This window comes from Oryzias latipes, chromosome 6 (genome assembly GCF_053564925.1).
Source record: "Oryzias latipes strain Hd-rR chromosome 6, Olatipes_Hd-rR_3.1".
Taxonomy (NCBI): Eukaryota; Metazoa; Chordata; class Actinopteri; order Beloniformes; family Adrianichthyidae; genus Oryzias; species Oryzias latipes.
In genome coordinates, this window is record NC_136242.1 from 10,040,870 (window position 1) to 10,068,622 (window position 27,753).

At 39.8% G+C, this 27,753-nt stretch overlaps 1 protein-coding gene across 4 annotated transcripts; it reads left to right on the plus strand.

Annotated features, from left to right (window-relative positions):
• Nucleotides 1-490: 490 nt before the first annotated feature.
• On the plus strand, nucleotides 491-27,679 carry mfge8b (milk fat globule EGF and factor V/VIII domain containing b). 4 transcript variants are annotated; one of them, XM_011475799.4, is made up of 11 exons: nucleotides 491-867; nucleotides 9,755-9,877; nucleotides 10,102-10,233; nucleotides 13,337-13,369; nucleotides 18,198-18,311; nucleotides 20,522-20,703; nucleotides 21,006-21,161; nucleotides 21,345-21,489; nucleotides 23,498-23,700; nucleotides 23,780-23,935; nucleotides 26,979-27,679. In XM_011475799.4, the coding sequence occupies exons 1-11, from the start codon at nucleotides 798-800 to the stop codon at nucleotides 27,120-27,122; spliced, it is 1,458 nt and encodes a 485-aa protein (XP_011474101.1). In that variant the 5' UTR covers nucleotides 491-797; the 3' UTR covers nucleotides 27,123-27,679. The 4 variants fall into 4 exon arrangements, with proteins under 4 accessions (XP_011474101.1, XP_011474102.1, XP_004069458.1 ...); XM_011475800.4 differs by having other exon boundaries at nucleotides 23,516-23,700; XM_004069410.5 differs by lacking the exon at nucleotides 13,337-13,369.
• The last annotated feature ends 74 nt before the right edge of the window (nucleotides 27,680-27,753 follow it).

Here is a 27,753-nt window from a genome sequence, read left to right on the forward strand (position 1 = left end):
AATATAATATGTGTTTTGAACAGCTTTGGATAATATTTTTTGTAGTTTGGATAAAACTGAATTTTTGTCAACTCTAACTGAAATGAATAAATCGCTAACATGAATAAAATTGGTGTTTCGCTCCTTAAAGAAAAACAAATGTGATGCGTTTTATTCAAAGTAACTACATCTCTAATTTTTCTCTTTTTTTCTTCTTTTGCCTACTCCAGCTGCCTGTTTTCAGTAATGCTCAGTAGTTCAAAACAATCAAGAGGACCAAAATAAAACAAACGTATCAATTAAAAATAGCTTAAATAAAGTATTTGTCCCATTAAGCTGAAATAGGAAACACATTCCAGTTTTTGTAACTTGGGAGTAACAATTACTGCCTGTAACAGTTGTGTAAGTTTGTATGAGCTCCTTTAGGTAAAACCAACTGGAAACAATGATTTCACCAGTTAAATATGGTAATAATTGGCAGAATTGAGTAACAGTTCTTTTCTACTGAAGTGAGGTTAAGACTGCAATCGAACCAAAGCAGCATCTCAACCACAACAGCTTCCTACGGCTAATTTACTGCCCTGTTTTTTCCTCCTTTTTTTCCTATATCCAACAAAATAGAGTAGGGGGCGGGGAAACATTTAAATGGCTCGCCTTGATTGGCTGAGGGCGGGCACGCGCTCACTTCTCTGCGCTTGGTTGCTGCCTGAGGGTTCAGTGTGGAACCACCGCAGTAACAACCTCCAAACCGCTGCCGCGCTCCAACGGAGACACTGTCCGTCAACTAAGTGCAGCTAAAACTCGGACAGACAGCAGAAATGGAGGAAAAGGCGCGTGTCCTAGTCCTGCTACAACTTTTCGCAGTTTGTCTGCTTTTCGGGGTGAACGGTAAGTCGTTACAGCTAACTACCTTAGTTAATTAAATTAGCTGTTTCAGTTATCAAACTGTTAAGTATTTGTTGGACTAAGTTCCTGTACATGGGTCTGTTGTTTTGACGGAGCAGCGTGGGTTGGTTATGAAAGTAGTGAAGAACAAGCTCAACCAACCCTCGAAAATCAGTGTGGGGTTAAGACGGTGTCAGACGGATTTCTGTTATGATCATTGACGGCGGATGGATGTGAAAGTCTGTTGACCCCGGAGGGTCAGAACAAATGGTTACAGCGCGGATGCTGGGGGGATTTTTACACAGTGACTCCTTTAAGAAGCAACAGCAGGCTTTACATGTTGTCTTTTATACTCCAACTTAATGCCTTTGGCGCCAGACTTTGTTTGCTTCAAAACATTTAGGCCAGTTGGACAAAGAGACTATGGCTTCACTGCTCCCATTACTACTCATTCACGTAAAGGAAGAAATTCACAAAGTGATTCTTTTTTTTGTGGACACTTAATGTTTTTTATTACTAGCTTTAAGAACATTTCCTCCTTCAATCCCTTTTATTTGAACGGTTAAAATCCTTTTAGTTAAAATTTTATACTTCTGATTTAGATGAATTAGATATTTGGCAGAGCTCAAACAGAAAAGCACATCTCAACATGTTTGTCTGCTGAACCTTTACAAAAAAAGGTATGGTTGTCCTGGGATAATGATTAGTCATTTAGACAAACTAGTGATCTTCCACAAATGACAAATCTGTATGTTACATTGAGAAGGAGATTAAGAACATTTGAAATGTGTTGCTGCGGCTGGCAAAAGGTTTTAAATGCATCAGAAGCACTAGCTTTAACCTGACTCAGTCCACTCAGCGGGTGGATGCTTGACTTTTCTGTGATCTGCTGACATTAGAGAATCAGAAATTAGTTTTCTGTGTTGGAGCAGACAGTCTTCCCTCAAAGTAGAAAATCTTAAAGACCCACTCTGTTGAAAATTGTGTCTTTAACATGTTCTTGAGGCATTTTTCTGATGATCAGGACAGACTTAGAGAAAATAAGCTTAAAACTCCTTTTAAGAGTATTTCTTTATTCAAGTCGTTGAGAATCAGGAGCAAACGGGAAAAAAAATTGTTTTGAAAAAGCTTGTAGTTGTTACGTACAAACTACAATAGGCAGCTCCATTCTAATGCATCCAATTGTAGACAAATAGATCCAAGTATGTCTTTGTTTTCCTGGCCTGAGCTGGTACCCGGCTCAAAACTGTACGGCTGTATGGCTTATAATTTGCTCACCATTTATGGCGCACCTTTAATGGTAGGCTGGAGGTGTGAGGGGCTGTAAGCTAGCAGGAGAAAGTGTAAACAGGTGGATGACAGGAAGTAAGGGCAGGCTAAAATAATTGTAGTCATGCTGTTGTGTATTTTATGTGGACACGCACGTTTTCCTCTATTTGTAATTAATGGCCACTATAAGGTTGGGTTATTGGAGTCATTGTGTCAAACAGAAGATAAAAAGGAGTTTAATTTCCTGCTCGCTATTCATAATTCTTTTCTTATTTGATAAATCCAGGAACCCACTCACTTTTCTCAGTGTCTAACTCAGTTTAATCAATATCATCTAATGCAGTGTTTTTCAACCAGTGTGCCGCGGCACACTAGTGTGCCGTGGGAGATGGTCAAGTGCGCCGTGGGAAATTGCCCTCATTCACTGATCTAAAAACATTTTCCATCTCCAAGAAATCAGCTCTCTGTGTATCCCAACAGGCCCTGATAAAACACTGAGTAGTTAGGAATATAAAAGATCTTAAAATTACTTTTTCTTTGTGTTTATTTAATTCTCTTAAAGACATTTTGATAAGAATCACGGTACCGTGATTTAGCTGCAGCTATAACTGTGTAAGGAAAAGTCCCGCCCCTTTAACTGTCTCCGCCAATCATTCTTGAAGGCTTAATCACATGTCATCAGTTTGACCAATCAGAAGTGGTTAAAGTCTTCACTTCCCTGTTCTTAATTCTGCTGATAAAGTCGCTCAGTTCTAACAAAAATACCAGCTAGAGCTCGTCTTTAGCTGGTGGTTCATCTCTTAGAAAAAAACAGCCGCAATTTCCTGCTTTTTCGGCCACAATTATCACAAAAATCCACGTGAGATTGCAGGGCAAGCGGGGGGGGGGGGGGGGGGGGGGGGGCTGTCGATCAATACAGACCATGAATTTCTGCTTTTTTTTTTTTTTTTTTTTTTTTTTTTTTTGGATGCTGGTGTGCCGCGGGATTTTTGTCAGGGTTAAAGTGTGCCGTGGCTCAAAAAAGGTTGAAAAACACTGATCTAATGCATTACACAAAGGATGAATCCATCTTCCAAACTTAATCCCTTATGGGGTTGCTTGAGCCTATCCCAGCTACTGTTTGTTAAAGGTGTGTATGCCCAGGACTAGTTGCCAGTCTGTTGCAGGGTCAAACAACCACATCACATACACTCAAGCCTAAGGGACAATTTAGAATAATCAATTTACCTATGAAGCCTGTTTTTGGATACATGGCAAAATAACCCAAAAAATAATTTCCATTTCACTGCAACAGTTTAATTTAAATAAGAGTTAACCCTAGTCTACATAGAGGCCAACATCTAACATAAAAGAGCCCCATCCGATTGGTCAAATGCATAAAAGGATTTATTTGATTTGTCAAATACTTAGCTGCCATAAGATCTTTTGCGAAATGCGTGTTGCATAGCTTGAAATCGCAATAACCATAAAGTTGTGATTTATTGTGCAGGCCTACTTCATAGGTTAATTGGTTACTGTGAATTGTAACTAGGTGCACATTTGAGTGTGCATGGGTGTGTGATTTGTGGCCCTGCGACAGACTGGCGACCTGTCCAGGATGTCCCCTGCCTTCCCCCATGAGTGGCCAGGATAGGCTTCCCTGTGATCCCTAAAGGGACTAAATGGATTTAGAAGATGAAAGAATGAATAAGCTTGAGAATTTAGCTTTGAGAATTTATAAAGCTTTGAGAATTTATGTACCGTATTTTCCTGACCATAAGTCGCTCCGGAGTGGAGCCGGTTTAGCTCGTGCTGGTTTGCGGTGCCTTCCATCCGTGAAACCCAGGTTCAACACCGGGCTGCTCCCTGTTCCCTTCTCTACTTCTATGCCGGTCCCAAGCCCGGTTGCTTTGAGAAGGTTGCGTCAGGAAGGGCATCCGGCGTAAAACATTGCCAAGTTTACCATGCGACTCGGTCGCTGTGGCGACCCCGGATGGGAAAAGCCGAAAGAGAAACAAGTCGCTCCGGAGTATAAGTCGCACCAGCCCAAAAATGCATTATAAAGTAGAAAAAAACACAGATAAGTCGCACTGGACTATAAGTCGCATTTTGATGGTAAATTTATTTGACAAAATCTGAGACCAAGAACTAATAACTTGCACAACCTTATATGACACAATCATAGCAGACTGTTTATCTCATAATTTCACAGTAATTCTTTCTCATACTTATTTATTTATTCCTTTCATGAAGCATCATTGGCCAACTAATACTCTGTTTTCATCCTGTATTTGTAGAAACAGTTGTCATTTTTATTGCATTTCTGAGTCTATAAAATCATTGGAAAATAGAATATTATGTTGTTAGCCTTCAAGATCTTACTGTAAAAAAAGGTTTGCTGATTCTCTGAGTCACTTAACATACTCTGAACACTTAGCATACCTCATACATCAAATTGACCCAGGAACATCATCTCTGTTCCTCACAAATGAACATAACAGGAGGGTTAACAATGTATTTATTTCAATTTATTTCTAATATAAGTCGCTGCGGAGTATAAGTCGCACCCCTTGCCAAACTATGAAAAAAAGGGCGACTTATAGTCCGGAAAATACGGTAATATGTAATTTCAGCCACACAGTTGGTGTATGCCAGTATAACTAACAATATTATTACTTACTCTTTGCAAGAGGTTTGTTTCTGGTTTCTGGTCACAAAGTGGGTAAAATTATATAAACACAGGTGGTGATTAACTTTACTTATTTCACACATTATGGTCCTATGTTTGTTCCATCTACAAATGTCTGTGCTGTACCATCTGCCTGTGTTCGGTCTTCCCTACAGGCTGCTGCTATATCCATTACTGATGGCGATTTTCGTTAATCTTCCCACCAAACCCCTTTTGGAGGGGACATATCTGAATGGTGAATTGCTTTCTTAATCAATGTTTCATGTCAGCATGGAATGTCTTCTAATTTGGGCTTAAATAGAGTTTCTTGTCCTAGTTTCCAATCTGCTATGTTGAATATTTTACACACTGAATTGAGTGCCTTGAATACTAAGCCAAAGAAGAAATCATGGAGCACTTGACAAAAGAGTAAGACATATTTAGCACACTTTTGGTTTGAGCAGTCATGTGAAAATGCAATCAGATGGGTCATTATCAGAGAAACGTATTTAGTGCTGTGTCTTTTTGCTGTGCATTGTTCCCAGCTCTCTGCCAGTTACAGTATTTTTTGTAACTGATTTGAGCACGTTGCTTTTTGATAGTCCGTGACTTCGGTAGGTATTTTTAGTCTAGGCAGCAGATGGCTGTGTTCTGGAGCAGCATTTGCAGATTACACAAGGCTCACCTGGAGTTGGAGTCCTCTTGATTAAAAAAAAAACAAAAACAAAAAAAAAGAGAACTTTAATAAATGTATTTTGTCCTTTTGATTAGTTCATTTCCAGCTCAGTTTCCTTTCTTTTATAACCTGGTGTACTTTGTATTGTAGCTTAGTAGCAGGTATTTGGATTAAATGAGCACTTGAAAAAATGATAACCAGTTTTCAAAAATGCTCATAAATTGCTATGTAGTGTATGACATAACTTTGGTGGAACACAGATTTCCTGAACTGGCAGTGCTCACAATGACAGTTTGTGCAGGACACAGGCGAGGGTAAGCATGTTTTGTTCTCAGACGCTGAAACATTGTTAGCATGTACATGCTCTGATGACACAAGCTTTCATCATCGCTTTAAATAGCATACTTGACACTTGAGGTTCAGTACACGGTAATATATTTTATATTTGATCTTTAGCAGTTTAAGGCCAGTCTGTATGCGTTTTTGTCATCTAAAGGCCACTGTTTTATGAACAGTGCAACTTGGTGGATAAACACCACTATACATCTTTTATGTGAAAATTCAGGGCTGATTTTTGTAGCAAGGTTTTTTTTTTACCATAGTGTTAGTTCTTTGATATTTTTTTTCACTGAAATTTGTTTTGCTGTAATCTTTTTCTGATAATCGACTTGCATGAGAAAAGCTCTTCATAACTGTTAAAGGCAACTTCACCTACTCACACCTGAACATGTTTGTCCCAATTGTGGACAATTATCTAGGAATTCTGTAGTACACTTTTTGTTTTTTCACACTAAATACATTTTGAATCAATTGGAATTTCTGTGTTTTCATGGTCTGTTATTGAGCTCCATGCTTTGGCTGAGCTGTCATGCGAAAGCCATGGAGCATGACTCATAACACAACAACCCTGTATATGAGCTTTCCTGCCAAACAAAACTTCACATTCCTGCCCGTTTGTCCTAATCTGTTACTGCCTTGTCAAAAAGCTCTGCTATGCTGTAAATATTTAATGTAAAATAAGTAAAGTAAATTTTTATTTATATAGCACTTTTCTCAGAGAGCGACTCACAAACCCTAACCCTAACCACTTCACAATGTTAACTTTACATTAATATTGCTCAAAATAGTGGTAATATTTGTATTTATTTATTTGACAACAGTTGATCTAAGTGATTATTAAAAATTATGTTGAATTTCTATTAAAACTAAACTGTAGAAGACAAAGTACTTTGTGAAGTTTGTGTTTTTGCCAGATGTTTTAGCAGAAGATAAAATCATCAGGTCTGTGGTTTTCTCTAAAAAACCCCAGAACAGACCAGAATTAGAGTGTCATGAATGTTGTTGACCTCTAAAACAGAATTTTTCTTTAAAATATAAAATTAAAAATGTCAGTGCTGTTATCATTCTTGATGAGAGTTGTGTGCTGGTGGAGGAAGGAGGTTTGACTGAGGGGGTAGTTTTACCCAAAGATAAGCAGTCAGCATTGTTTGGATAATGATGTATCTGAGGTGGAGGGCAAGTTGGTCACCGAAGACTCCCATGAGTTGTTAAAGGCACTTGAGGGCCCCAGCTCCGGATACGACTCTGATAACACTTGACACTTATAGGAAGTTCACTTCTGGATAAACAGCCAAACAGGATGCATGCAAAGCAGTGCACTCGTTTTTTTTCTTCTTTCTCTTTAAATATGGTTAATTTTACAGCGCACCATCTTTATTGTTATGAATTTTGAATAAGAGTCAGAACTGGCCGACTAAAAAAAAAGTAGTTTTTTTTTTTTTTTTGTCAGCCTATTCTCAGTCTATGAAGACCAGCTTTTGGTTTACAGTTGGCTTGCAGAAAAAAAATCTTGTATAAGTGAAAGAGGGAACACAGTTGATACTGGCTGATGTTGCTTAAAGTTTTCTTAAGCACTATATCCCTTTGCTGTGAGACACAAGAATTTTAATGCAGACTGAGGGGAATGCCACAGTTTTCTTCAAATAAGTTAGTTGTGATCTGTTCTTGGGACTGGTAGCTGGTGCATTGGACTGATCCACATCAGTCGTCTTATGCTTGAACTTCATCCATGATACAGACATGTCCTGTCCTTTAGGTACAAGGTCCGTGGTCATCTTGTTGAGAATTATCTGGTCTGAAACAGGATTTTTACCATCCTTCTCCATGTCTGTGTTTTCACATGAGGTGCATTTTGAAAAGGAAGTAGTTCAGTAAAGCACCTAACCGTGTTGAAACTGACAGAGCTTAATTTAAATGACAGAACATCTCTATTGTCCAGACATTATGGATCATCAAACCACCCAGCCCCACTCGTGTGATTATAGGTCTTTCCTGCAAAGTCCTTTCTTTTACCTTGATGGAGATGCACTGTGAACACCCCTGTCTCCAACATTCCTCTACTAGATTTGCATATTCCCTCCTCCATCCTCATTAGTTTCCTCCATCGTCTCTACCTGTGGCACTGTTGGATCCAGCAAGAACTGCTTAAAAATGACAGAGATTACATCCATGTCAGCCCCAAGGCTGGTCTCGGAGATCCTTTGCGGAAATTTGAAATGTATTACCAGGTCCAACCTTTGCTGCCAATCATTTGCTGTTCCCAGCCGGCCAGTCTGGGCTCTGGGTTGGTGAAAATGAGATTTTGGGTCTTTGTGACAATAAGTGTTGTCTCTGGATGAGGGTAGTTGTGACAGACTCTGTATTCTAGTAGAATACCTGTTCATAGCATTAGCTGCCATCCTGTTGTTTATTGAAACTAAATTATTATTCTACACTAGCTAGAATTGCAGAGTTTTTTTCTTAAATCTGGTTTTAAACCCCCACATTAGATGTAATCAAACAATCATAAAATCCCTTTTGCAGATTAACACTGGAAATTACTCAGTTTGCGACCCTCCAGCTCCAACACGGTCAGTCTGCTCAGCTATTGGAGGAAGAGGTTTGGAAAAGTTTTAATGAAACAAAAACAGATATACTCATTTATTTGCTTTACAGTAAGGCTTGGGTACATTAATATATATATGTTTAAAATAATAAATAGAAAATGAAGAACTAATTTTGTCTAATGTAGTGTAAGTATATTTTTATTTCCATATCACAAAAACAGTCAAATTAAAAAGGTATGCAGAATGACCGGTTGGACAAAATTTACCAGCAGTTTCAGTAGGTACTTAAAAAAAAGTTTCTGTATGGAACGTGGCTGCTGCCATAAGCAACCTTTTTGGGGTCCAGGCTTTTGTATGTCCTACTCTGCTTCCTAATAACACCTAACTAATCCCAGGATGAACTCAAGCATTAGTTGTCTCTATATAGGAAATTAAAGGACATTGAAGTGCTCCCTTGAGTATGTGGGGCGTCAGTTCTGTCACCCATCCAGATCCTAAGTTATACTTTTAGTTTGCTTTGTGGTAGACATCACTGTGTCTGAAGCACCAGCTTCTCCGGAGGGATCCAACCTCAAGTTATGTCCAGCAATTATACAAATGATAAATGTTTGGGTAGTAAAACACATCCCTGTCTTTCTGGCTACAACACTACTCTGTGATTAGTTTATTTAGATGTTGTTATTGTCCCAAAATGTCCAGAGTATAATTTCAAAGCCACTTTTGCACATCTGTCTACATGTTTGCTGAAAAAAAAGTCCTTTTAGTTTGTATATTGGGAATGCATTTATGTGAAGTTTTTGGAAAGCAGAAACTGTCAGCTGTAAATCAGTTCTGCTGAACCATGTCCTTGCTTCTCCATTCCTGGTGTTTACTTCCAGCTCTAGCCGTCAGGATTTCCCTCATGCCCAGTGAGCAGCCAGATTGTTGGGTTCAGACCACACAGCCCTTCCCCGCAAGAACAATCCAGCATTGGTTGTGTTTAGAGAAATGCTTGCTCAGCTGTTCAGCCACAGTGCTAACAGTCATTCAGTACCATAAAAAGGTTAAGGGTTACCAAATTATAAATAAGGAAAATAAATTATTTGTGTGCTGTTACACTGAGTTTGTCATTTTTTTTAAAAAAGCTTAAGGAAATGTTATAAAAAGAAAAATAAGCTTGTCTTTTTTTGTAAATCCAATTGTCTTTTCTTTTTAAGTATGACCCTGGAAATAACAGATGTTATCTGACCTGCCAGGAGGTTTTACAGTGAAATCAGACACAGAACAGTATTTCCCCACGCTGCTTCTTTTTTCTTGATAAGATCGAAACTTTTTTTTTTTGGTAGATTTTCGGTTTCTGGTTGCTCCCAGCTGGAGCAGCTGTTCGTTTAGTCATGACGCTGTATCTAACCGTCGCTTCTGCTTTGCCTGCAGGGGATCCGTGTGAGGTGAATATGTGCAGCAACGGCGGAACCTGTGTGCCTGGGACGGGGACGCCATTCATCTGCATCTGCCATGATGGCTTTTCTGGAGATACTTGCAATGAGACGGAAACAGGTAATGCACACTTTCAAGTGGGAAATGATTATCCCCTTTCCAAATATTTTTAACATACACAGATTATCAGATATTTGGGGTTTTGTTTGCTTGGAAAAGTTCTGCCGAAGCTGCTCTTATTTGCAACTTTAGGGGATTGATACCTCTGTAGTTTTTGATCCTTTTGACATAGTTTTGAGCACTTCCTCATTTACAGGTGTGTTGTTTTTTCTCATGTCTTAAAGGAGCATGCAACCCCAACCCATGTCAGAATGATGGCGTCTGCGAAGCGACGGGGCACTCTCGCCGAGGTGATGTCTTCAACGAGTATGTCTGCAAATGCCAGCCAGGCTATGAGGGGGTTCACTGTCAGACCAGTAAGTCTCCCTTTATGACTGTTGATGGTGCTATCATAACACAATTTGGAGACCCTTTGGTAGATTTAACCCATGAAGTCCCTTATCAGGTTTTCAGACAATACAAAGACAATGCCCTTGATTAAGCTTCCTTTGACTGTTTGGTAAAATAAAAAAGCAGTTATTTTAAGTGTTTGCTGAATTCTACGGTGGCCCAGAAGGGTCACAACACAACAGATTAACTTTACACACAACACATTAACTTTACACACAACACATTAACTTAACACACAACACATTAACTTTACACACAACACATTAACTCACAACACATTAACTCACAACACAACACAATAACTCACAACACAACACATTAACTCACAACACAACACATTAACTCACAACACAACACATTAACTCACAACACAACACATTAACTCACAACACAACACATTAACTCACAACACAACACAATAACTCACAACACAACACATTAACTCACAACACAACACAATAACTCACAACACATTAACTCACAACACAACACATTAACTCACAACGGAAGTAAAGCTGCAATGGAAGTGCTTTTATTCTGAAATTTCCACTGGGCTGAGTGGCTAACTGCCTAACAGAAAGTAACGTCACAGTGAGCTGTGGAGGGAGCATGATTTTCTACAAGAGAAGCTACACAATGTTAACGCAAACTCCTCTGCGCTGCACTCGCACCCCTCTCTGTCGCTGCACGTGCTCCGCTCCTCTCCGTTCTTCAGCCCCCTCCTCTCACACTCACTCGGTCCCCAACACCCCCCACCCACCCACACACCCTCCCAGTCCCTGCACGCGCTCCTCTCCTTTCTTCCGCTCCCTCTTCCTCTTCCTCTCACACACGCACGCGGTCCCCAACACTTGACACGACAAATGTGGAGAGATCGCACTGTCAGGCTTTAAGGAACACAATTTCTAAGAGGCGGGGCGTTGCACTCCCCCAACAACAGGTTAGATGACAGAGCCCGGTCCAATAAGCTCTGCCGTTCACGGAGCTTCAGTAGAACTCCAAAAGCCACATGGCCTAACGTAGGCCGCTATTATATATTCATGAGTGGGAAAAAACCCGCTGAACCGACCTTAAAACCGCACAAATTATGCATTTTTGACCGCAAATTTACACCCAAAACCGCCCAATCTGGCAACGGTGCAGCTAGCTTCTCTTGTAGAAAATCATGCTCCCTCCACAGCTCACTGTGACGTTACTTTCTGTTAGGCAGTTAGCCACTCAGCCCAGTGGAAATTTCAGAATAAAAGCACTTCCATTGCAGCTTTACTTCCGTTGTGAGTTAATGTGTTATGTTGTGAGTTAATGTGTTGTGAGTTATTGTGTTGTGTTGTGAGTTAAAGTGTTGTGTTGTGAGTTATTGTGTTGTGAGTTAATGTGTTGTGTTGTGAGTTAATGTGTTGTGTTGTGAGTTATTGTGTTGTGTTGTGAGTTAATGTGTTTTGTTGTGAGTTAATGTGTTGTGTTGTGAGTTATTGTGTTGTGTTGTGAGTTATTGTGTTGTGTTGTGAGTTAATGTGTTGTGTTGTGAGTTAATGTGTTGTGTTGTGAGTTAATGTGTTGTGTGTTAAGTTAATGTGTTGTGTGTAAAGTTAATGTGTTGTGTGTAAAGTTAATGTGTTGTGTTGCGACCCTTCTGGGCCACCGTAGAATTCTCTAAAAACCCTTTTTAACTATGATAGTAGTCCCATTAAAAGTCTTTGTGCGAACTCTCAACAAAACCAACACCGATCCATGATAAAGCACAATTGTTTTTGTAGTCTGATTTTTTTTTTCCTTGACCACAGCTCACATTTCCCAAAACAATCTGGTTCTAATGCCACTGTTTCTCACAGCCATACAAGTGTGTTTGTGTTCCATCCACCGTTTAATGCAACAAAGTGCTTGTTTTTCTGATAGTCGAATTTATCCTTTTTTGCCAACTGTTTCTGTTGTAGAAATATACAGTTGTTTGCAACTTCATTTATTTGAAAAGAGTAAGGTTTTAACTTTGGAGTATCGCTTTGTCAACATTTTTAGCAATCACACCACTTGTGTACTGCACAATGAAGCAAACCGTGACTGCAAACCGTGACTGCTGCCCGTCGGCCATCGCTCAGCTTAATCTAACTTGATCTTGAATCTGATCCATCACATCGACCAAACAAAGTACTTTTTGGTCAAACATCAGGCATGGGTTGCCTTGTGTGAGTAGGCCAGACGTAACCCGTTTTAGTGGGACAAAATGTATCCCAATTATATTCAGATGCCCTTTTAAATGAAAAAAGTCCTAGGAAATTGTTTTATCATTATCATTGTTTAAATGTATTTGTTTAAATGGGTATTTAAAAGTTAACTCAGATTGACCTTTTTACCTTTTTAGAAAACAGTTATGTGTTTGTTCTGTTTCTCATCCCAGCTAGGAAGAGGGGGTTTTACGGCACACTGTCCTTAGCTGATAAGGAATACTGTTTGAACTTAGAATCCACCCAAATGGGTCATTATACGACACCCCCTAATGAACTTTTCTCTTTGTCTGAAATTGTTACCTCCTACTTAAAATCTTAATAAAAGCAGCACGAGGAGAGGCAGTCCTTTGAGAAGAGCAGCGTGGTGGATGTCTTCTGTCACACTTGCTTCTTCTCCCTCCTGCATGAGAAACTTGATTGTTGTTGTGGTCTGTTGTTTCTCATTGTGTTTTTCTTTAATGTCTAGATGCATTCATCTGACAGAAATAAAAACAAAAAAGGATCAGAGATCTCTCTTTGCTTGTCTAATGTGACACACAAACAAGGAAGCAGTTGTAGTTGGATCTGGCCAGCAGACAAACAGCTGCTGTCCATTTTGGAGACCCATTAAAACGTCACTCAAACCAGGTTGGGTTGGTTGAGGTCAGCTGGCAAAATAAAAGCAACAGAAGAAACAAGCGCTTCCAGTGCTGCACAGACACACATGGCTCCTTTTTGCATGAGATGGCAACAGAATAACCGGGGGCTACATTTACACAGTCTATTTAGTGCTGTGTGTGCAGGACTCTCTAAGTAAGTCTTAATGTATGTTTTTCACTGTGCATTCCTGTTTTTTTTATCACAGGTATCCAGGGGGCAAATTTAAATGCCAAAAAAGGTAACGGTGCAAATTAGACCTGAGAAGAATTAGCCGTGTGTTTTGCTCTGTTTCCTTTTCTTCTTTGGTACATGTTATCTGTGATTTCTTAACTGCATGTAAAAGTTTAAGAAGGAAAAATCGCACATTCAACATGTAGACGCACACATACCCACAAAGTGTGTAACTTCTTTGTTCAGCTTTATCTCAACAAGTTTCAGAGTCAAGGCCAGTTCCAAAGCTAGCAGTGAGATCATGCTGCTCTCAGACCTTGGTTAAATAGTGTTTGTCTTCTGTGTTTTCCTCTTTTCAATTATAAATCCTCTGAGCATATTCAGACTGCTGGTGGGTTAGTATAGTTTGAGATTTTAAACTGGATTATAATATATTGAAATGTAACCACAATATTTTCACTCATTCAAAGCCTTAATTCAATTTTGATTTTTTTGGTTCAAATTATCTCGCGGCTCCTCATAATGTGTCGATCCACTAGTTGTTTAGCACCATTTTTACCCGCTCAATATCAATGGGAGTTAAGACTGTTGGTGAGAAATGCTCTGAGGAAATGCTTCTGCTTAGCCAGCCTGCTTAGCAAGCATTTAGGCTAATTAAATAATATCACAAGGATAACAGTGGCGGGAATTCTTGTGAATGTCTACTGATTTATTTGATGCCCCCTGAGGACTGAATAGTCGGGGAGCGCTCATATTTTTTAGGTAATGATGACTGCTGTGACAGTTAAATTGGTCTCCAAGTCATGTGTCTCATTTTGTGGTCAGAAATGATGACTGTGCCTGCCAGTTCCAGTTGTTTGTGAGAAGCACATGAGGAGTCGCTGCAGATGGCTGACCGTGGTGAAAGCAAGAATGGCTATTGTACTCAAGTATTCAGCAAGCCTTCTTGAATACACTTTGGCTCAGAAACTTCAAAAATGTCACGACCAGGGGAAGACATCAGAAGTTTGATGGGAGACTCGGATTAATAAGTGATTTCAAACTCATAAAAAGAAGAAAACTGGAATCTGATAAGTAGGTGTGAGTGCTGAAAAGCCAAATGTAGAATAAGCAGAAACCAGTGCAGCTGGCACACTACAAACGGAAAAAAAAGAAAAAAGAACAAGATGTGGGTAGACTAATCCCTTTTTAGGTTTGGTATCATGCACAGAAAGGAAGCGCAAAAGACTCAACTGAAATCCTTGTAAGGGCATGAATCAATGGAAAAATTAAAGCTTTGATGAAAAACCCAAGTGGAAGCTCATGCACATGAACAAATGCACACAGCTCATGCTTACATGTACAGTCTGTTCAGCATTCACACATGACTCTTCCCTCATGCCAGTCCAGCCAACAGGAAGTGGCGGTCCACGCTGAGCGATAGAAACGTCAGCTCTGCCACTGTTGCCGGGTAAAGAAAAAAAAAAGTAAACACGGAGGCGGAACGGTGAATTATGTCTGCCTTCCTGACAATGTCACACTTGCTACTCAGGTCTGACTGCAGCAGTTCTGACTGGCCTGTGAAAATGGCCTGAAAGCTTTTGTGAGGCGCTGAGAAAGAGGAGGAGTTATTGTGTTTGAGTGTGTTGGAAGCTCGTCTCAAAAACGAAGGTGAAGCAAAGGGAGCAGCCGCTATCAGTCAGCTCAGGTCAAAGCAGATGGATGGAAACAATCTGGGGAGCAGACGCTGTTAGTGCTAATGATCCACTGAATTCCACATTTCAGAACCCCAGATAAACATAGCTTCTTTGAAGTCACCAAACGGTGTGCGTGAGTGTCCTGACGTGCTGTTTGGATAGTTTTAGCTATTCCCAAGATGTGGTTTTGTGTGGGCAGACTGGCTTTCCCTGAGGAGTACATCCAGGGTGTGTTGCCATGTGTGTTTGTGTTGTCATGGATTTGATGGAGAAGGACGGGACATTCCCAGTTCACTCATCACCACATGAAATGAGCTCACTTGACCTATTGGTTTTCTAAAGCGGCTTTTCACAACATGATCCCCGGTAACATGACAGCTGTTGGGTGATTTGACCGTGGAAACAAACTTTATAGGTCAAAATCAACATCTTGGCAGCAATCAGCACGACTTTATTTTTTTAACCAGGGTTAACAGACTATGTAAATTTGTACAAAGTTATATAGTCAAAAAGTTGATAAACTGTATCAGCCACTTCAGTATTATTGTATGAAACAAAAAATTAAATGTTGTATTAAAACAATAATTTAGACAATCCATCAAACTTTCTCTACTACTATTTAAGCCAAAATAAAAAAATATGAGAAAAATAAGTTCATATTAATTGAGTTAAAGTTTTTTTTATAACTTTAAGTCAATAGATATAGCAAAACATTTTTTTATTTTTTTTAGGTTCAAGTAAATCTGCTGCAGTAGGACGGTCTCATTTGAGACAGGGTTTATTTTATTTTGAAAGGAATTGTCTGCATGAGTGAAATAAGGTAAAAATGTCAGATGTAGAAAAACATATCCCTTTATCACTTTACTTATTTATTACTGTAATTCAATTATTGTAAATATTTAAAAGCAACATTTTATAAATGAATGACTTAATGTCCACAAATACAAAGTTTTTAAACAGTGAGGAGGGACTTTGCAACTCTCACTGAATTATGGTAAATAAGAAAATGACCCAATTGGTTCTTTGCCTGAAAGAGGTTGCAGACCCCTGGTTTAGAATGAGTGAACAGCTGGTGGCGGTTCAAGCCCCTGCAGGAGGTTGAGCAGGTAGTCCAATGATCGAAAGGTTGGCGGTTCGATCCCCGCTCCCCCCAGTCAACTGTCCTTGTGTCCTTGGGCAAAACACTTCACCCTTCTTGCCTCCAGTGTGGCTCAACTGGTGTGTGAATGCGTGTTAATGTTCCGGTGATGGCCAGAGGGGCCGGAGGTGCGAACTGGCAGCCACGCCTCTGTCAGTCTGCGCCAGGGCAGCTGTAGCTACAACCGTAGCTACCATCACCAAGTGTGAATGAACACATTGTAAGTGCTTTGAGAATCTGGAAAATGCAGATAAATCCAATCCATTATTATTATGATGAAGATGAGCTGTCCAGGGTCTGATAGACTCTTGTTCCCCTATAACTCTGATGACAAAGCAGCAGCTTTAGAACGCAAGGATGAACATATAGAGGTCTGAGTCAGATGTTGGTTTGTCTCCAGCAGGGAAAGCCCAATCTTTACTATTTTGGGTTCTACTAGCACTCCCTGGTGTGGTCCAGGCTGACTCTTTCACAATGCACTGAAAACGGCTGGACTAGAAACTCTTCCAGCCTTTTCAATTTATCCAGGTATTTTAAGTATTGTTCTTTGGGAAAAAATAGAAATAGGATCAACTTAAAGATTGGGCTGCCTCAGTGTCGTATAAACATTATGGATTGCACATCTTGTGGCCTGAGGTTTGCTGCAGGAAAATACACAGCACAGAGGGAATCGTAAGGCACCTTCAACTCGTGGGACTGGAGCACCAATCCTGGATGCAGATGGTTTTACAAACTAACACGCACTGTCAGATGAACTCTGCCTTTTATTAATTGGGGGCTGGATTTGAAAAAAGACACGCGAGATGTCTTCTGGTTCCCTCTTCATACAGGGACAGTGTTATATCTTTGTTACCATTATGTTTTTTATTGGTATGAAGAAGCCCAAACCAGAAGCTGAAATTTGAAAATAAGTGGGAAAATATGTAATTTTTGTTTTTCTGACAGTTTAGTTATCTAACAGAATTATCTACAGTTTATTCCAGAATAGATGCTTTTAAAATGTGCAAAACCGTCTTTAACTATTCAGTTTTTGATGTTCCTGTCTCAATGTTGCTGTTTGTTAGTGGGATACACACATTTATCAGCTAAATGGATTAAAGCCAGAAGCAGACGGGTGTAGTCTGGTCCTCAATCCTCTTAAAGGAAAGAGCTCCACCAGGTGACGCACCTCAACACCTGAGCGCATGTCGATTTGTCCTCAGAAACGGATGTAGGTCTTCAGGTACTAGACCTGCATGAGAAGGTTGTTTTTTGTTGCTTTTTTTTGTTAAGTTGAAGAATCCTGTGTAAAATGTATGAGTGCAATCTTGTCACCCAGAAACTAAGGCTGCATATTTCATGTTAGATATATTCCTTTTTTTTATGTGTGGAAATAAATGTTTGAGCACAGAGCTATTTATAGAAAGGGGTGTGGGCAGATCATGGATCTGTGTGTGTGCTCGTTAGATGCAACACATCAATGGTGCCTAAATTGTATATGTGCCATTTAGGCACTTCAGCATAAAGAGCAGAATCAGGATTGAGCCTGAAGGAATGTGTTGAAATCCCCCTGAGTCTGATGTTTTCATTTAAACAGCTTCATGCTGCAGTGCAATTTGGAGATTTTGGGCTATTTAGCAAGTTCAAAGCTGTTTAGTCACACTGAACGATCTGATTGAAAAGATCTAGAACACAGTTTATCTGCCTTTTGTCCTGAGGATTGTTTACCCTCTATCATTTGCCCTTTTTGTTGTTGTTGTTGTTGATTGTGAGAGCGCCATCTGCAGGTGGCAGAAATGATTTCAGAACATTTTGAACATTCAATAAATGCAATGTTATCATTTTCACTCTTAACAAATTATTTTTTGTATACTTTTCTCTCTATGATCTGCTGGTTCGCCCTTAAAACACCCTCTAATATCACTGTATTAATTCTCTAACAAACTCAAAACGTTTGACTCCTGTAGCCTCTGATGGTTCAAAGCATGATCAATAATTCATCTACACTTCTAACTAATCTGCTTTCAGACTTTGGCAGATATTAAATCTTCTGCTGTTCAATTGAAACCACTTTAAGAACAGTGTGATTTATGTCCCCGCAGATGTAAATGACTGTGCTGGCCAGCCGTGTGAGAATGGAGGCGTCTGCAGAGACCTGGATGGAGATTTCAAATGCCACTGTCCATCTCCTTTCGTAGGCAAACACTGCCAATTACGTGAGTGGGACTTAAAAGTACTTTGATTTTTACTTAAAAAGACCAATTAAAAAGATGGACGAGGTCTGTAATGGTCATTATAGATACAGTTCAACTGTGAGACAGAATGATTGATGATTGCATAAAAACTATATGATTTTTATTTCATTTTATTATTATAAAATGCTTTGTTTGAGTAGCCACTCCTTTGTTGCCCGAACTATTTACAGTGAGGTAAATACATATTTGATCACCCTGTGATTTAGCAAGTTCTCCCACTTAGAAAACATGGGTCTAAAATGTTCATCATATGTGCATTTCCACAGTGAGAGACAGAATCTGAAGAAAAATTCAAAAATCACGTTGTATGACTTTTTAAAACAATTTATTTGTATATTACTGTGACAACTAACTATTTGATCACAAATACTTATTGACCTCACTGTATTTGGGGTCATTGATATTCTGGTAGATCCAGCATTAGTCGTCCAGTCCCCTTTGTTTCCACTCCCATGCTTCACAGTGTGTATGGCGATCCTGGGATGTAATTCAGCATCCTTACATTCAAAACATGGTGAGAGTTCATACCAGAGTTCAATTTTGGTTTAATCTGAAAACACGCCTCTCTCCCAATCCTCTTCTGGATCATCTCAAAGGTCTCTGGTGGACTTTAGATGAGCATAAATTTCTGATAATCCACACTTTGAAGGCCATTAACCCGCTTATACCATGGTCACTTACAAAAGAAATAAATATTCAATGAGTTTTTAGGACTTTATTCTTGTTATTTTTTTCGCTTTGGATTGCTTTTTTCACAAAAAGTGTACTGTCTGTTGTGTGGTGCGGCAGAGTGCGTTATCACGGCGCTCCACTGCTCCGACCTCCGATATGGACTGGAGCGGCAAAGGAAAGGGACATGTATGCTAATCGTCAGGATGCGTTAAATAAAGCATCAGTTCAAAGAGAAAGTTCACGTCTTATTGCTTGTTTTTGTCCAGATGATGAAGCTAAAGTTTATTTTAAAGAGGTCAGCGCAGTGATATAGAACATTTAAGCCAGAACTTCTGTTTTAGGCGTGCGGTTATCACTGGATAGTATCACTTTTTAATGCACACCCAGCAGCCAATCAGAATTGAGTATTCAACCGGACCATAGTATAATATTTGTATATACATTTTTGCCATCAGGCTGATTAGCCATTAATTGGCTAACTCGCACAATAAAATAACAAAAAATATCAATTCCTTAATATAAATATATCAAAGAGCTAAAACAGAGAGGTGCAGTATTTCAAATTTTCACTAACCTTTGATATGTTATGATGACATATGATGTAGCTCTCCAGCCGTACAGTTTTGAGCCAGATTCCAGCTCAGAAAAAGGAAAATGAAGACGTTAATGTAGCTTTTTAGCCATTTGTTTCCAAGTGGATGCATTGAATGGAGCGGAGCATGGAAACTTTGTCCCGCCCACTTTAAGTTTCTATGTCACAACTGAGCTTTTTCAAAGAGCATTTTTTACCTGCTCCTGATTCATCACTATTTGAATAAAGAAATACTCAGAAATACAGTTTTAAGCTTAAATCATTTTTCACATTTCCTCTATCATGAGAAAAATGTTACAAGAACATGTTAAAAACACCAAAGATGTGATTTTCATTGGTGTGAGTCTTTTAGGAGAAGTAACAGCTTTTAGAAGGACAACATTCTTGACTATTTGTTGGAGCTAAATACAATACAAATAAATGCAAATAAGTGAATATTAAATCATACTGTGTGATTTCCTAGGTTCTTTTTTTGGCATTCTGTCTCTCACAGCAGAAGTGAATCTATGATTAACATTATTCATCTAAACTTTTTAAGGGGAAGAATTTGCTGAGACTATGATTGTCAAATATGTGTTTCCCAGTTGCAAAAATTACAGGATATTTTTATTAATGCTTTTGTAATGCAAGCATAGTTATGGTATGGATGGACGTGGACGTCAAAGACATCAAGTTTTGGATAAAGGCCAAACCCTCAGATCTAAGATGTTCAGGATGCCATATAAAGATAGCAGGGACCCTAAATTATAAATCAATGCTTTAACTAGACCAATTGGTTCAGTGCTCTGCTCCCTAATGATTTCTGTTACAACACGAGCAGGCTTTTAAGGATATTAGGAAACGATGCTCCCAGTGGAAAAGGCTGCCAACTAAATGTCCCCATCATCTCTTTTTTTTTTTTTCACAGGCTGCATCTCCCTGCTCGGTATGGAAGGAGGCGGCATTGCTGAATCCCAGATTTCTGCCTCATCAGTCCGCTACAGCCTGCTGGGCCTGCAGCGCTGGGGCCCTGAGCTGGCACGGCTCCACAAAAAGGGACTGGTCAACGCCTGGAGTGCAGCTGCTCATGACAAGAACCCATGGATCCAGGTGAGTACATCAATAATTGTTGGTGTAATACTGGCAGTTACATTGATTTATATAGAAGCCATGTGACAACATTATTCTAAAAATGTATTTTCATAAGAAGCTGCAAAACATTGCAAACATTTGTTACCCAAATAAAGTAAAAAGCGAATCAAAAAGTTATATTTTGGTTGTTTTGCAATAATTTTGGGGGGAAAAAATCAATGAAAGTGTACAGTTTGTTTACACTGCAGAAGCGTATGCTCAAACTCTTTATTTCCCAAGTCTTAAAGGGTTTATTCAGCCGCCTGTTCTCTCATTACCAGATCAACATGCAGAGAAAGATGCGCCTCACAGGCATCGTGACGCAGGGAGCCAGTCGCATGGGCTCTGCAGAGTTCATTAAAGCCTTCAAAGTGGCCTCCAGCCTGGATGGCAAAACATACACCATGTACAGAACCGAGGGACAGAGGAAGGACCATGTATGGAGATGTAACTCGAAAAAAATGCAACATTTCAATCAATGAATTTGCTTAACTTCCCCTAGTAGTCTAAGGGGAATCATTAAATGTCAATAAGAAAGCATTAATTTAACTGTCAAAAATGATGAAAATCTGTGTCTCTCTTGGAAAACATTTGAAATGGTGCTTTGTCATCTACCACAGGTGTTTGTGGGGAACGTTGACAATGACAGCACTAAGACCAACCTGTTTGACCCCCCAATCATCGCTCAGTACATCCGTATTGTCCCTGTTGTGTGCCGTAAGGCATGCACCCTGCGCATGGAGCTGGTGGGCTGCGAACTCAACGGTAAACTCACACGGATGCTGCTCAGTGTGTCGTCCCACCACCAAAAAAAAAAAGATTAAAAGAACTCTTCTGATGTCAAAAATCCACATTGGAACAAAGGAAATCCAGGATTTCCTTTTTTTTTAATGAGTTTCCAGTTCCTCTGTAACATTTTCAGTCCTCAACCCAGTAAGTCATTATATTTCAAGGGTTGACTCATAAGGAGAAGGAAGCTCAGATAAGCTGTTCATTCATGAAGAATTTCTCCAAGCCACAACACTCATGCAGCAGCATGAATATGAGTGTTCTTATCATTAAGCTCCAAGTTCTTTTAACTCGATCTGCACTGCAGGAAATGCCTCCATGTTTTAACAAACATCTGTGTGCTTTTGGCCTCATTGCATGAGCAGATGTTTGTGTAGTCTTCATCCTGCATCACTGCTTTAACTCTGCAACTTTTATAGCAGTGTTGTGATAGTTTTCAGTTTTGTTTGTTATTTTTACCAGATTAAAAAAAAGGCATCTATTTTTTATGTTTTTTTGTTACTATTTTACACACCTTGCCTCTTAACAGTGTTTTATAACGCAGGGGGACCACCCACAGACCTGTACTGGTCCGTGGCTCAGTGGCTACCGGGCTGCAGCGAAAATAACACACAGCCTACATTTTTTCTGTTTTATTTATAGTCTGATTCTCTCCACCACATCCGGCTCGAACACGTCAAGTCACTTGATCAAAAATTAAAAAACCATCCACTACTATCTTAAAGCGGCTGCGCTGACCGCTAAAATGAAGCTCCCAAGCTAGCAAATTTAACAAATACAAATGTATTTGGAAGATTTCTTTCAGCAGAAAAGGGGCAGGAAGGAAACATAAGAAGAACAATTTACTTCAAAATAATAGAGGGCGGCATTTAACAGACAAAAACCTTTCCTTCAAAAATGTGCAATTTTTCTGCGACGCGGACGTCACCATGTTGGAACCAGAAATCGTCAGTATGCAGTTATTGGTCTGAGTCAGTCTGGGTCATCGTTTCTATGGCAACTACTCTTGCCAATCAGGAGTGAGGTGATTGGAAGTCCACACGCCAACATTTGAAGGTGGACTGCATGAGACCACATACTTTTCTTAAGGAATCTGATTGGTTAGTTTATAGGTTGAGTAACCTTTGCTAAAGAAAAAAATATAAAAATATTAGGATTGGCAAGAAAAGTTTCAAATATTGTGGCAGTTGTTCCCACACATCAGAATAATAATAATAATGCACAATATTTAGCAACCAACTGTCTAATGTAATTATGATGCTGCTAATAAAGTTGCTCAAACAGCGCAAACATGTAATATTATAGTTAGGAAATATCTGTTTTAGTGACCTTTTTTTTGGTTGTGTTTTTTGGTTGCACCTTAAGTTGGCATCCGTTTTATTTTTATTTTTATTTTTTAGCTTCCACTTTGATAGTAATGTGTTAAGGGAAAATCCAGATCACATTTAAATGGGTCCTAAACAACTCTTCAGCCCCATACAGACCAGTCTGTGAAATTATTGCCTGAAATTAAACCGGTCTAAGGCCTGAAAAAGGTTGGGGACCACTGCTTTAAACCAAAGAATGTTCTTAATAAATCTTATATTTAAATTCTTCCAACCTTTTGGGTTTATGAAAATTTTCCCTAATACCTTTTAGAAAGATAGTTCATGCAGCAGCTGCTTTACTCATCTCTCCTTTGACTTTGAGTTTCACAGATTTAATCTCTCAGACCACATCATCATCCTCAACTGGAATTGTGACAAACAGTTCTTAGCATTTCTTAGCATTTCCGCATGCTCAGTTCAGCATGCTCCCCTCTGCTCAGTGTTTCAGTTGCTCTTGTCTCCTCTGTTGTGTCTTCTGTTGGTGCTCTACTTCACATCTCTGTATGGTCTGGGCTGGTTCTCGTCCATCCTCTTTCTATCACGCTTTCTTTTTCTTTTTTTCCCCCTTTGTTCTCTCGTCTTGGGTGTCTCCACTCTGCCCGCTCTCACCTCCACAGTGTATTCAAACACTTCAGGTTGCTCAGAGCCCATGGGTATGAAGTCCCGATTGGTGTTGGACCGGCAGATCACAGCCTCCAGCTCGTTTCGCACCTGGGGACTTGAGGCTTTCACCTGGCACCCACACTTTGCTCGGCTGGACAAGCAGGGAAAGACCAACGCCTGGACAGCTTCCACCAACAATCGCTCTGAGTGGCTGCAGGTAGGAGAATGCAGGTCAAGGAGCAATTTGAGTGTAGATTTTTGCTGAATTGTCATTTTGTAAACTTGTATGTTTTCAGGTCGACCTGCTGTCTCCAAAGAAGATAACAGGAATCATCACACAGGGGGCCAAAGACTTTGGCTCTGTCCAGTTTATCGTTTCTTTCAAAGTGGCTCATAGTGATGATGGGAAGTCCTGGACTGTAGTGAAGGATGAAACCTCAAAGACAGACAAGGTCAGTCTAACCTCACAGAAGAAAATCACTTTACCAAGACAGTTGGGACTGCAAACATAAAAAACAATCTCAAATGTTGCTCTCATTGATGAGATGTCATGTCTGTTAAAACCACTGACTGTATACGAGAACTGAACTGAGTGAGAGTACCGTCACCCACAGAAAATTGTTTACTTCTGGCTCCCACCAAACTAAATTAATTCATAATTTTTCCGGCATGTGGACGTCACCATGTTGGAACCAGAAATCGTCAGTTTGCAGTTATTGGTCTGAGTCGGTCTGGGTCATCGTTTCTACGGCAACTACTCTTGCCAATCAGGAATGAGATGGTTGGAAGTCACTTGTAGTAATAATAATAATAATAGGTACTTTATTGATCCCACAATGGGGAAATTCTTCTCCGCATTTGACCCATCCCCTGGGGGAGCGGTGAGCTGCAGCCTAACTGCGCTCGGGAGGCAGTAGCGCTAAGGGCCTTGCCTAAGGGCCCTCACTGGGTGATGTTCATTGCTCGCCATTGAAATGGTAATTGACTCAGTTTATTCCCCTCCGGGAATCGAACCCTGGATTCCTGCGTGGTAGCCGCTCACCTTACCAACCGAGCCACCCAGCTGCAAAAAAATGAGGAACGCTTCACGAATTTGCGTGTAATAGGTGGTCGTAGGTGGACTGCATAAGACCTCATACTGTTATTGAGGAATCTGATTAGCTAGTTTATAGTTTGAGTAACTTGCACTACAGAAAAAAATATTTAAAAAAAAATAGTATTAGCAAGAACATGTTAAAAAAAGTTTCAGAGCAAGAATGGTTATTCTGAAAAATACCAAGTAATAGTTGTCTATAGTTCTATAGCAGGCTATTTGCGGCCCTTAAGATGATATTTTGCGGCTCCCGCCTTATTATGAAAGTTTAATGTTAATGTGTCCCGCCAGTTTGTATAAATGACACTTTTATACAATATTTATACAATATGACGAACCAATCACAGTGGGGTTTGTGACTCTTGGGGGCGTGACATTGACCAGGCTTGAAAGCAGGGGAATATTTAGGGAAACCTGACAGCCCCCTCCCTGGACCACATTTAGTACTTACTTACTTTCCTTTTTAGAACGTATTTATTCGCATGTCATTTTCTAAATACATGCAGCCAGTATTGAACTTGTTTCTGGGTCGCACGGATCCAGAGGAAGGTTGGGGTTATGGTTACGGGGGGTTACGCGGCGGTGTATTAACCCCAACCAAATGGTTCTCGTGCGCTGCTGTCACTGCAGCACACCACTCCCGCCGGATATGGGCCAACTGAGGAGAATTAATGACCCATACCCACATGCGTGACAGCTAACGGGGCTTTAACATTAAACACGTGCGAGCAAAAACAAGATTTAGTCTTAGATCCACTAAAAATACGTGTGGAAAATCCAACAATAGACGTGTTTGAGATGGACCAGGATCGTTTGGTAGACAAGACGGCTGCAGGCCGGGGTGGGAGCGCGCTGAGATGAAGGCCAAGCTGCAGCGAGACTGAAGGAGAACAGGAAGTTGGAGTTGTCCTCTCATCTGTATGGGAGGAAGTGCTGCCAAGTGTCCAGCAGTAAGAAGAAGACAAGTGTAGGAGCCATGAATGTGATTGTAGTTCACCTTACTGCCAGTAGGCAGATTCTGTATGTAAGGGAAGACGTCACAGTGTTTGTCAGGTGTTTTGGCCCGGAAGGGCAAAGGGTTTTGACTGCAGTACCGCACGAGTGTAAGAACGCAGGCTGGTCAATGTCAAACGCAGGTATATGTATGTAAAACAACAGCAAATAAATGTCAATTTATCGCCATACAAAATGGGAGTGGACATTTAATGACTGGAGCAAACAGATGCGCGTCAACCTCACCTGGGTCAAAACAATCTCAGTACCTGAGTTGTAGGCTTAGCTCCTTCAACAGGAGAAACCGTGTTCAGAAGAACCCATTGTTAGAGGTTATAGAACTGTAGAATTGGAGTCTTCTTTTTTGTTCAATAGTTATAATTCAACAGTGTTAACTGAACTGTGTTAATAAGGACGTTTAAATCAGAAAACAGCAGATTTAGAAGAGTAAATGAACAGAAATGTATTACTGATTTATTTACTTATTGATTTTTTTATTTACGTATTTTATTTTATTTGAATGAGAGTTTTATAAGTACATTTTGTACAGAAAACAGTTAATAATAGAGTATAGTTAATAGTATATATGTTCCATAGAAATTTACTGTCTCTCAGACACTCATAAACTGCGCGTGTGTGTGCGCTAAAGTTACGGCCCAGCCTGAGCTAGACCCTGCCTTCAGTGGCCCCCGGGTAAATTGAGTTTTAGACCCCTGGCCTATGGGATTCTGGCTTCTTGATACAAACAGGCTCTGCCTATTTGGAATAACTGGGGGACACTCAGTCCAGTTCTCATATACAGTCAAGGGGTTATATGTAGAAAAGGTTCCGCATATAACATTATATTTGACATATTTTAGCCAGCGTTACTTTAAAAACAAATAAAATAAATTGTTTAAAATTCAGTATCTACTATATTTCACATTTAAACTTCACTATCGTACAAACGCTACATTTTCATTGTTCTCAGATGGTGATATAGGTTTACTTTTATTGTTAAATGATTATATACTTTATGTAATTGGGGTCAGATGTTTTGGAAATTATCATATTCCTAAACTTTTTTTAATCCCTACTTTTGTCTTAATAATTTTTACAAAAAAAAACGAGGGCAAAAGTGCTTTTTCCCAGTAAAGTAAACATTTTTAGCTAATGTCCTCTCTTTTATTTAATGTCTGCCTATTTTCTAAATGACTCTTTCCTCTTTGCATGTTATTTACAGGACTGTATCCCTACAATAATCCAAAATTGCTTCAAATGTCTTTATATAGAATATTTTATTGTTAATCACAGCCAACAGTTAATGTTAAACAATTAAAACTGTTTAATTTTATTAAAACATTCTCAAAATATAGAATAATTTTGAATTTTATAATAAATAATACATTTCCTCTTCTTCTTCTGTGCAGATCTTCCCCGGTAACTCTGACAACAATGTTCACAAAAAGAACATTTTTGAGCCGGCGTTCTACAGCAGATACGTGCGCATCCTGCCGTGGGAGTGGCACGAGCGCATCACTCTGCGCATGGAGCTTCTGGGTTGTGATGAGTAGCGCCACATCCAACCCATGTCCTCCTTTTTCTACCTCCTACCCCACCTTGCCCTGGTCCCTCACCCTTTCCCTATTCCTGAGTCACACCTGCACTGCCTTGCTCTCAGCCCTAGGTGGCAGCAAAGATCAGGGTGCTCATGAGCTGCGCTGAGACCCCTGACATCTGTACACAGGAATTTATTCAAGAAAACTTCTGCTTCATCTCTTTCCTTTTTTTTAATGTTATTTTCAGGTAAAATTTAAATTCTGCCTCCTCTGAAGAAAGTCTTTTTCCCCCCCGATCTGTTTGGTTAATAAAACCCGGTAATCCTCTGGTTCCTGTCAGACGTCAAGGGTAACAGGACTACTCTGCTGGTTGGTGTGTTACTTCTGATTCCAGATCAACTCTGACTTGGAGCACTGAACCTCTAAGACCCACAGCTTGTGATGTAAAGAAGCTGCATGAACCACCTCCTACGTGACCTTTTATATAAACACCGTCATCTTCACAGGACATGATCAATTCTGATTTAGAATTGTTTTCTAAAACAAATAAATCCTGATTGGTGCATTTGTAAGTTTCTTCAAATTTGCTTTTTCCCATCAAAGGATAAAAAAAAACTTTAAATGTATAGATGTAGACGTTAACAAT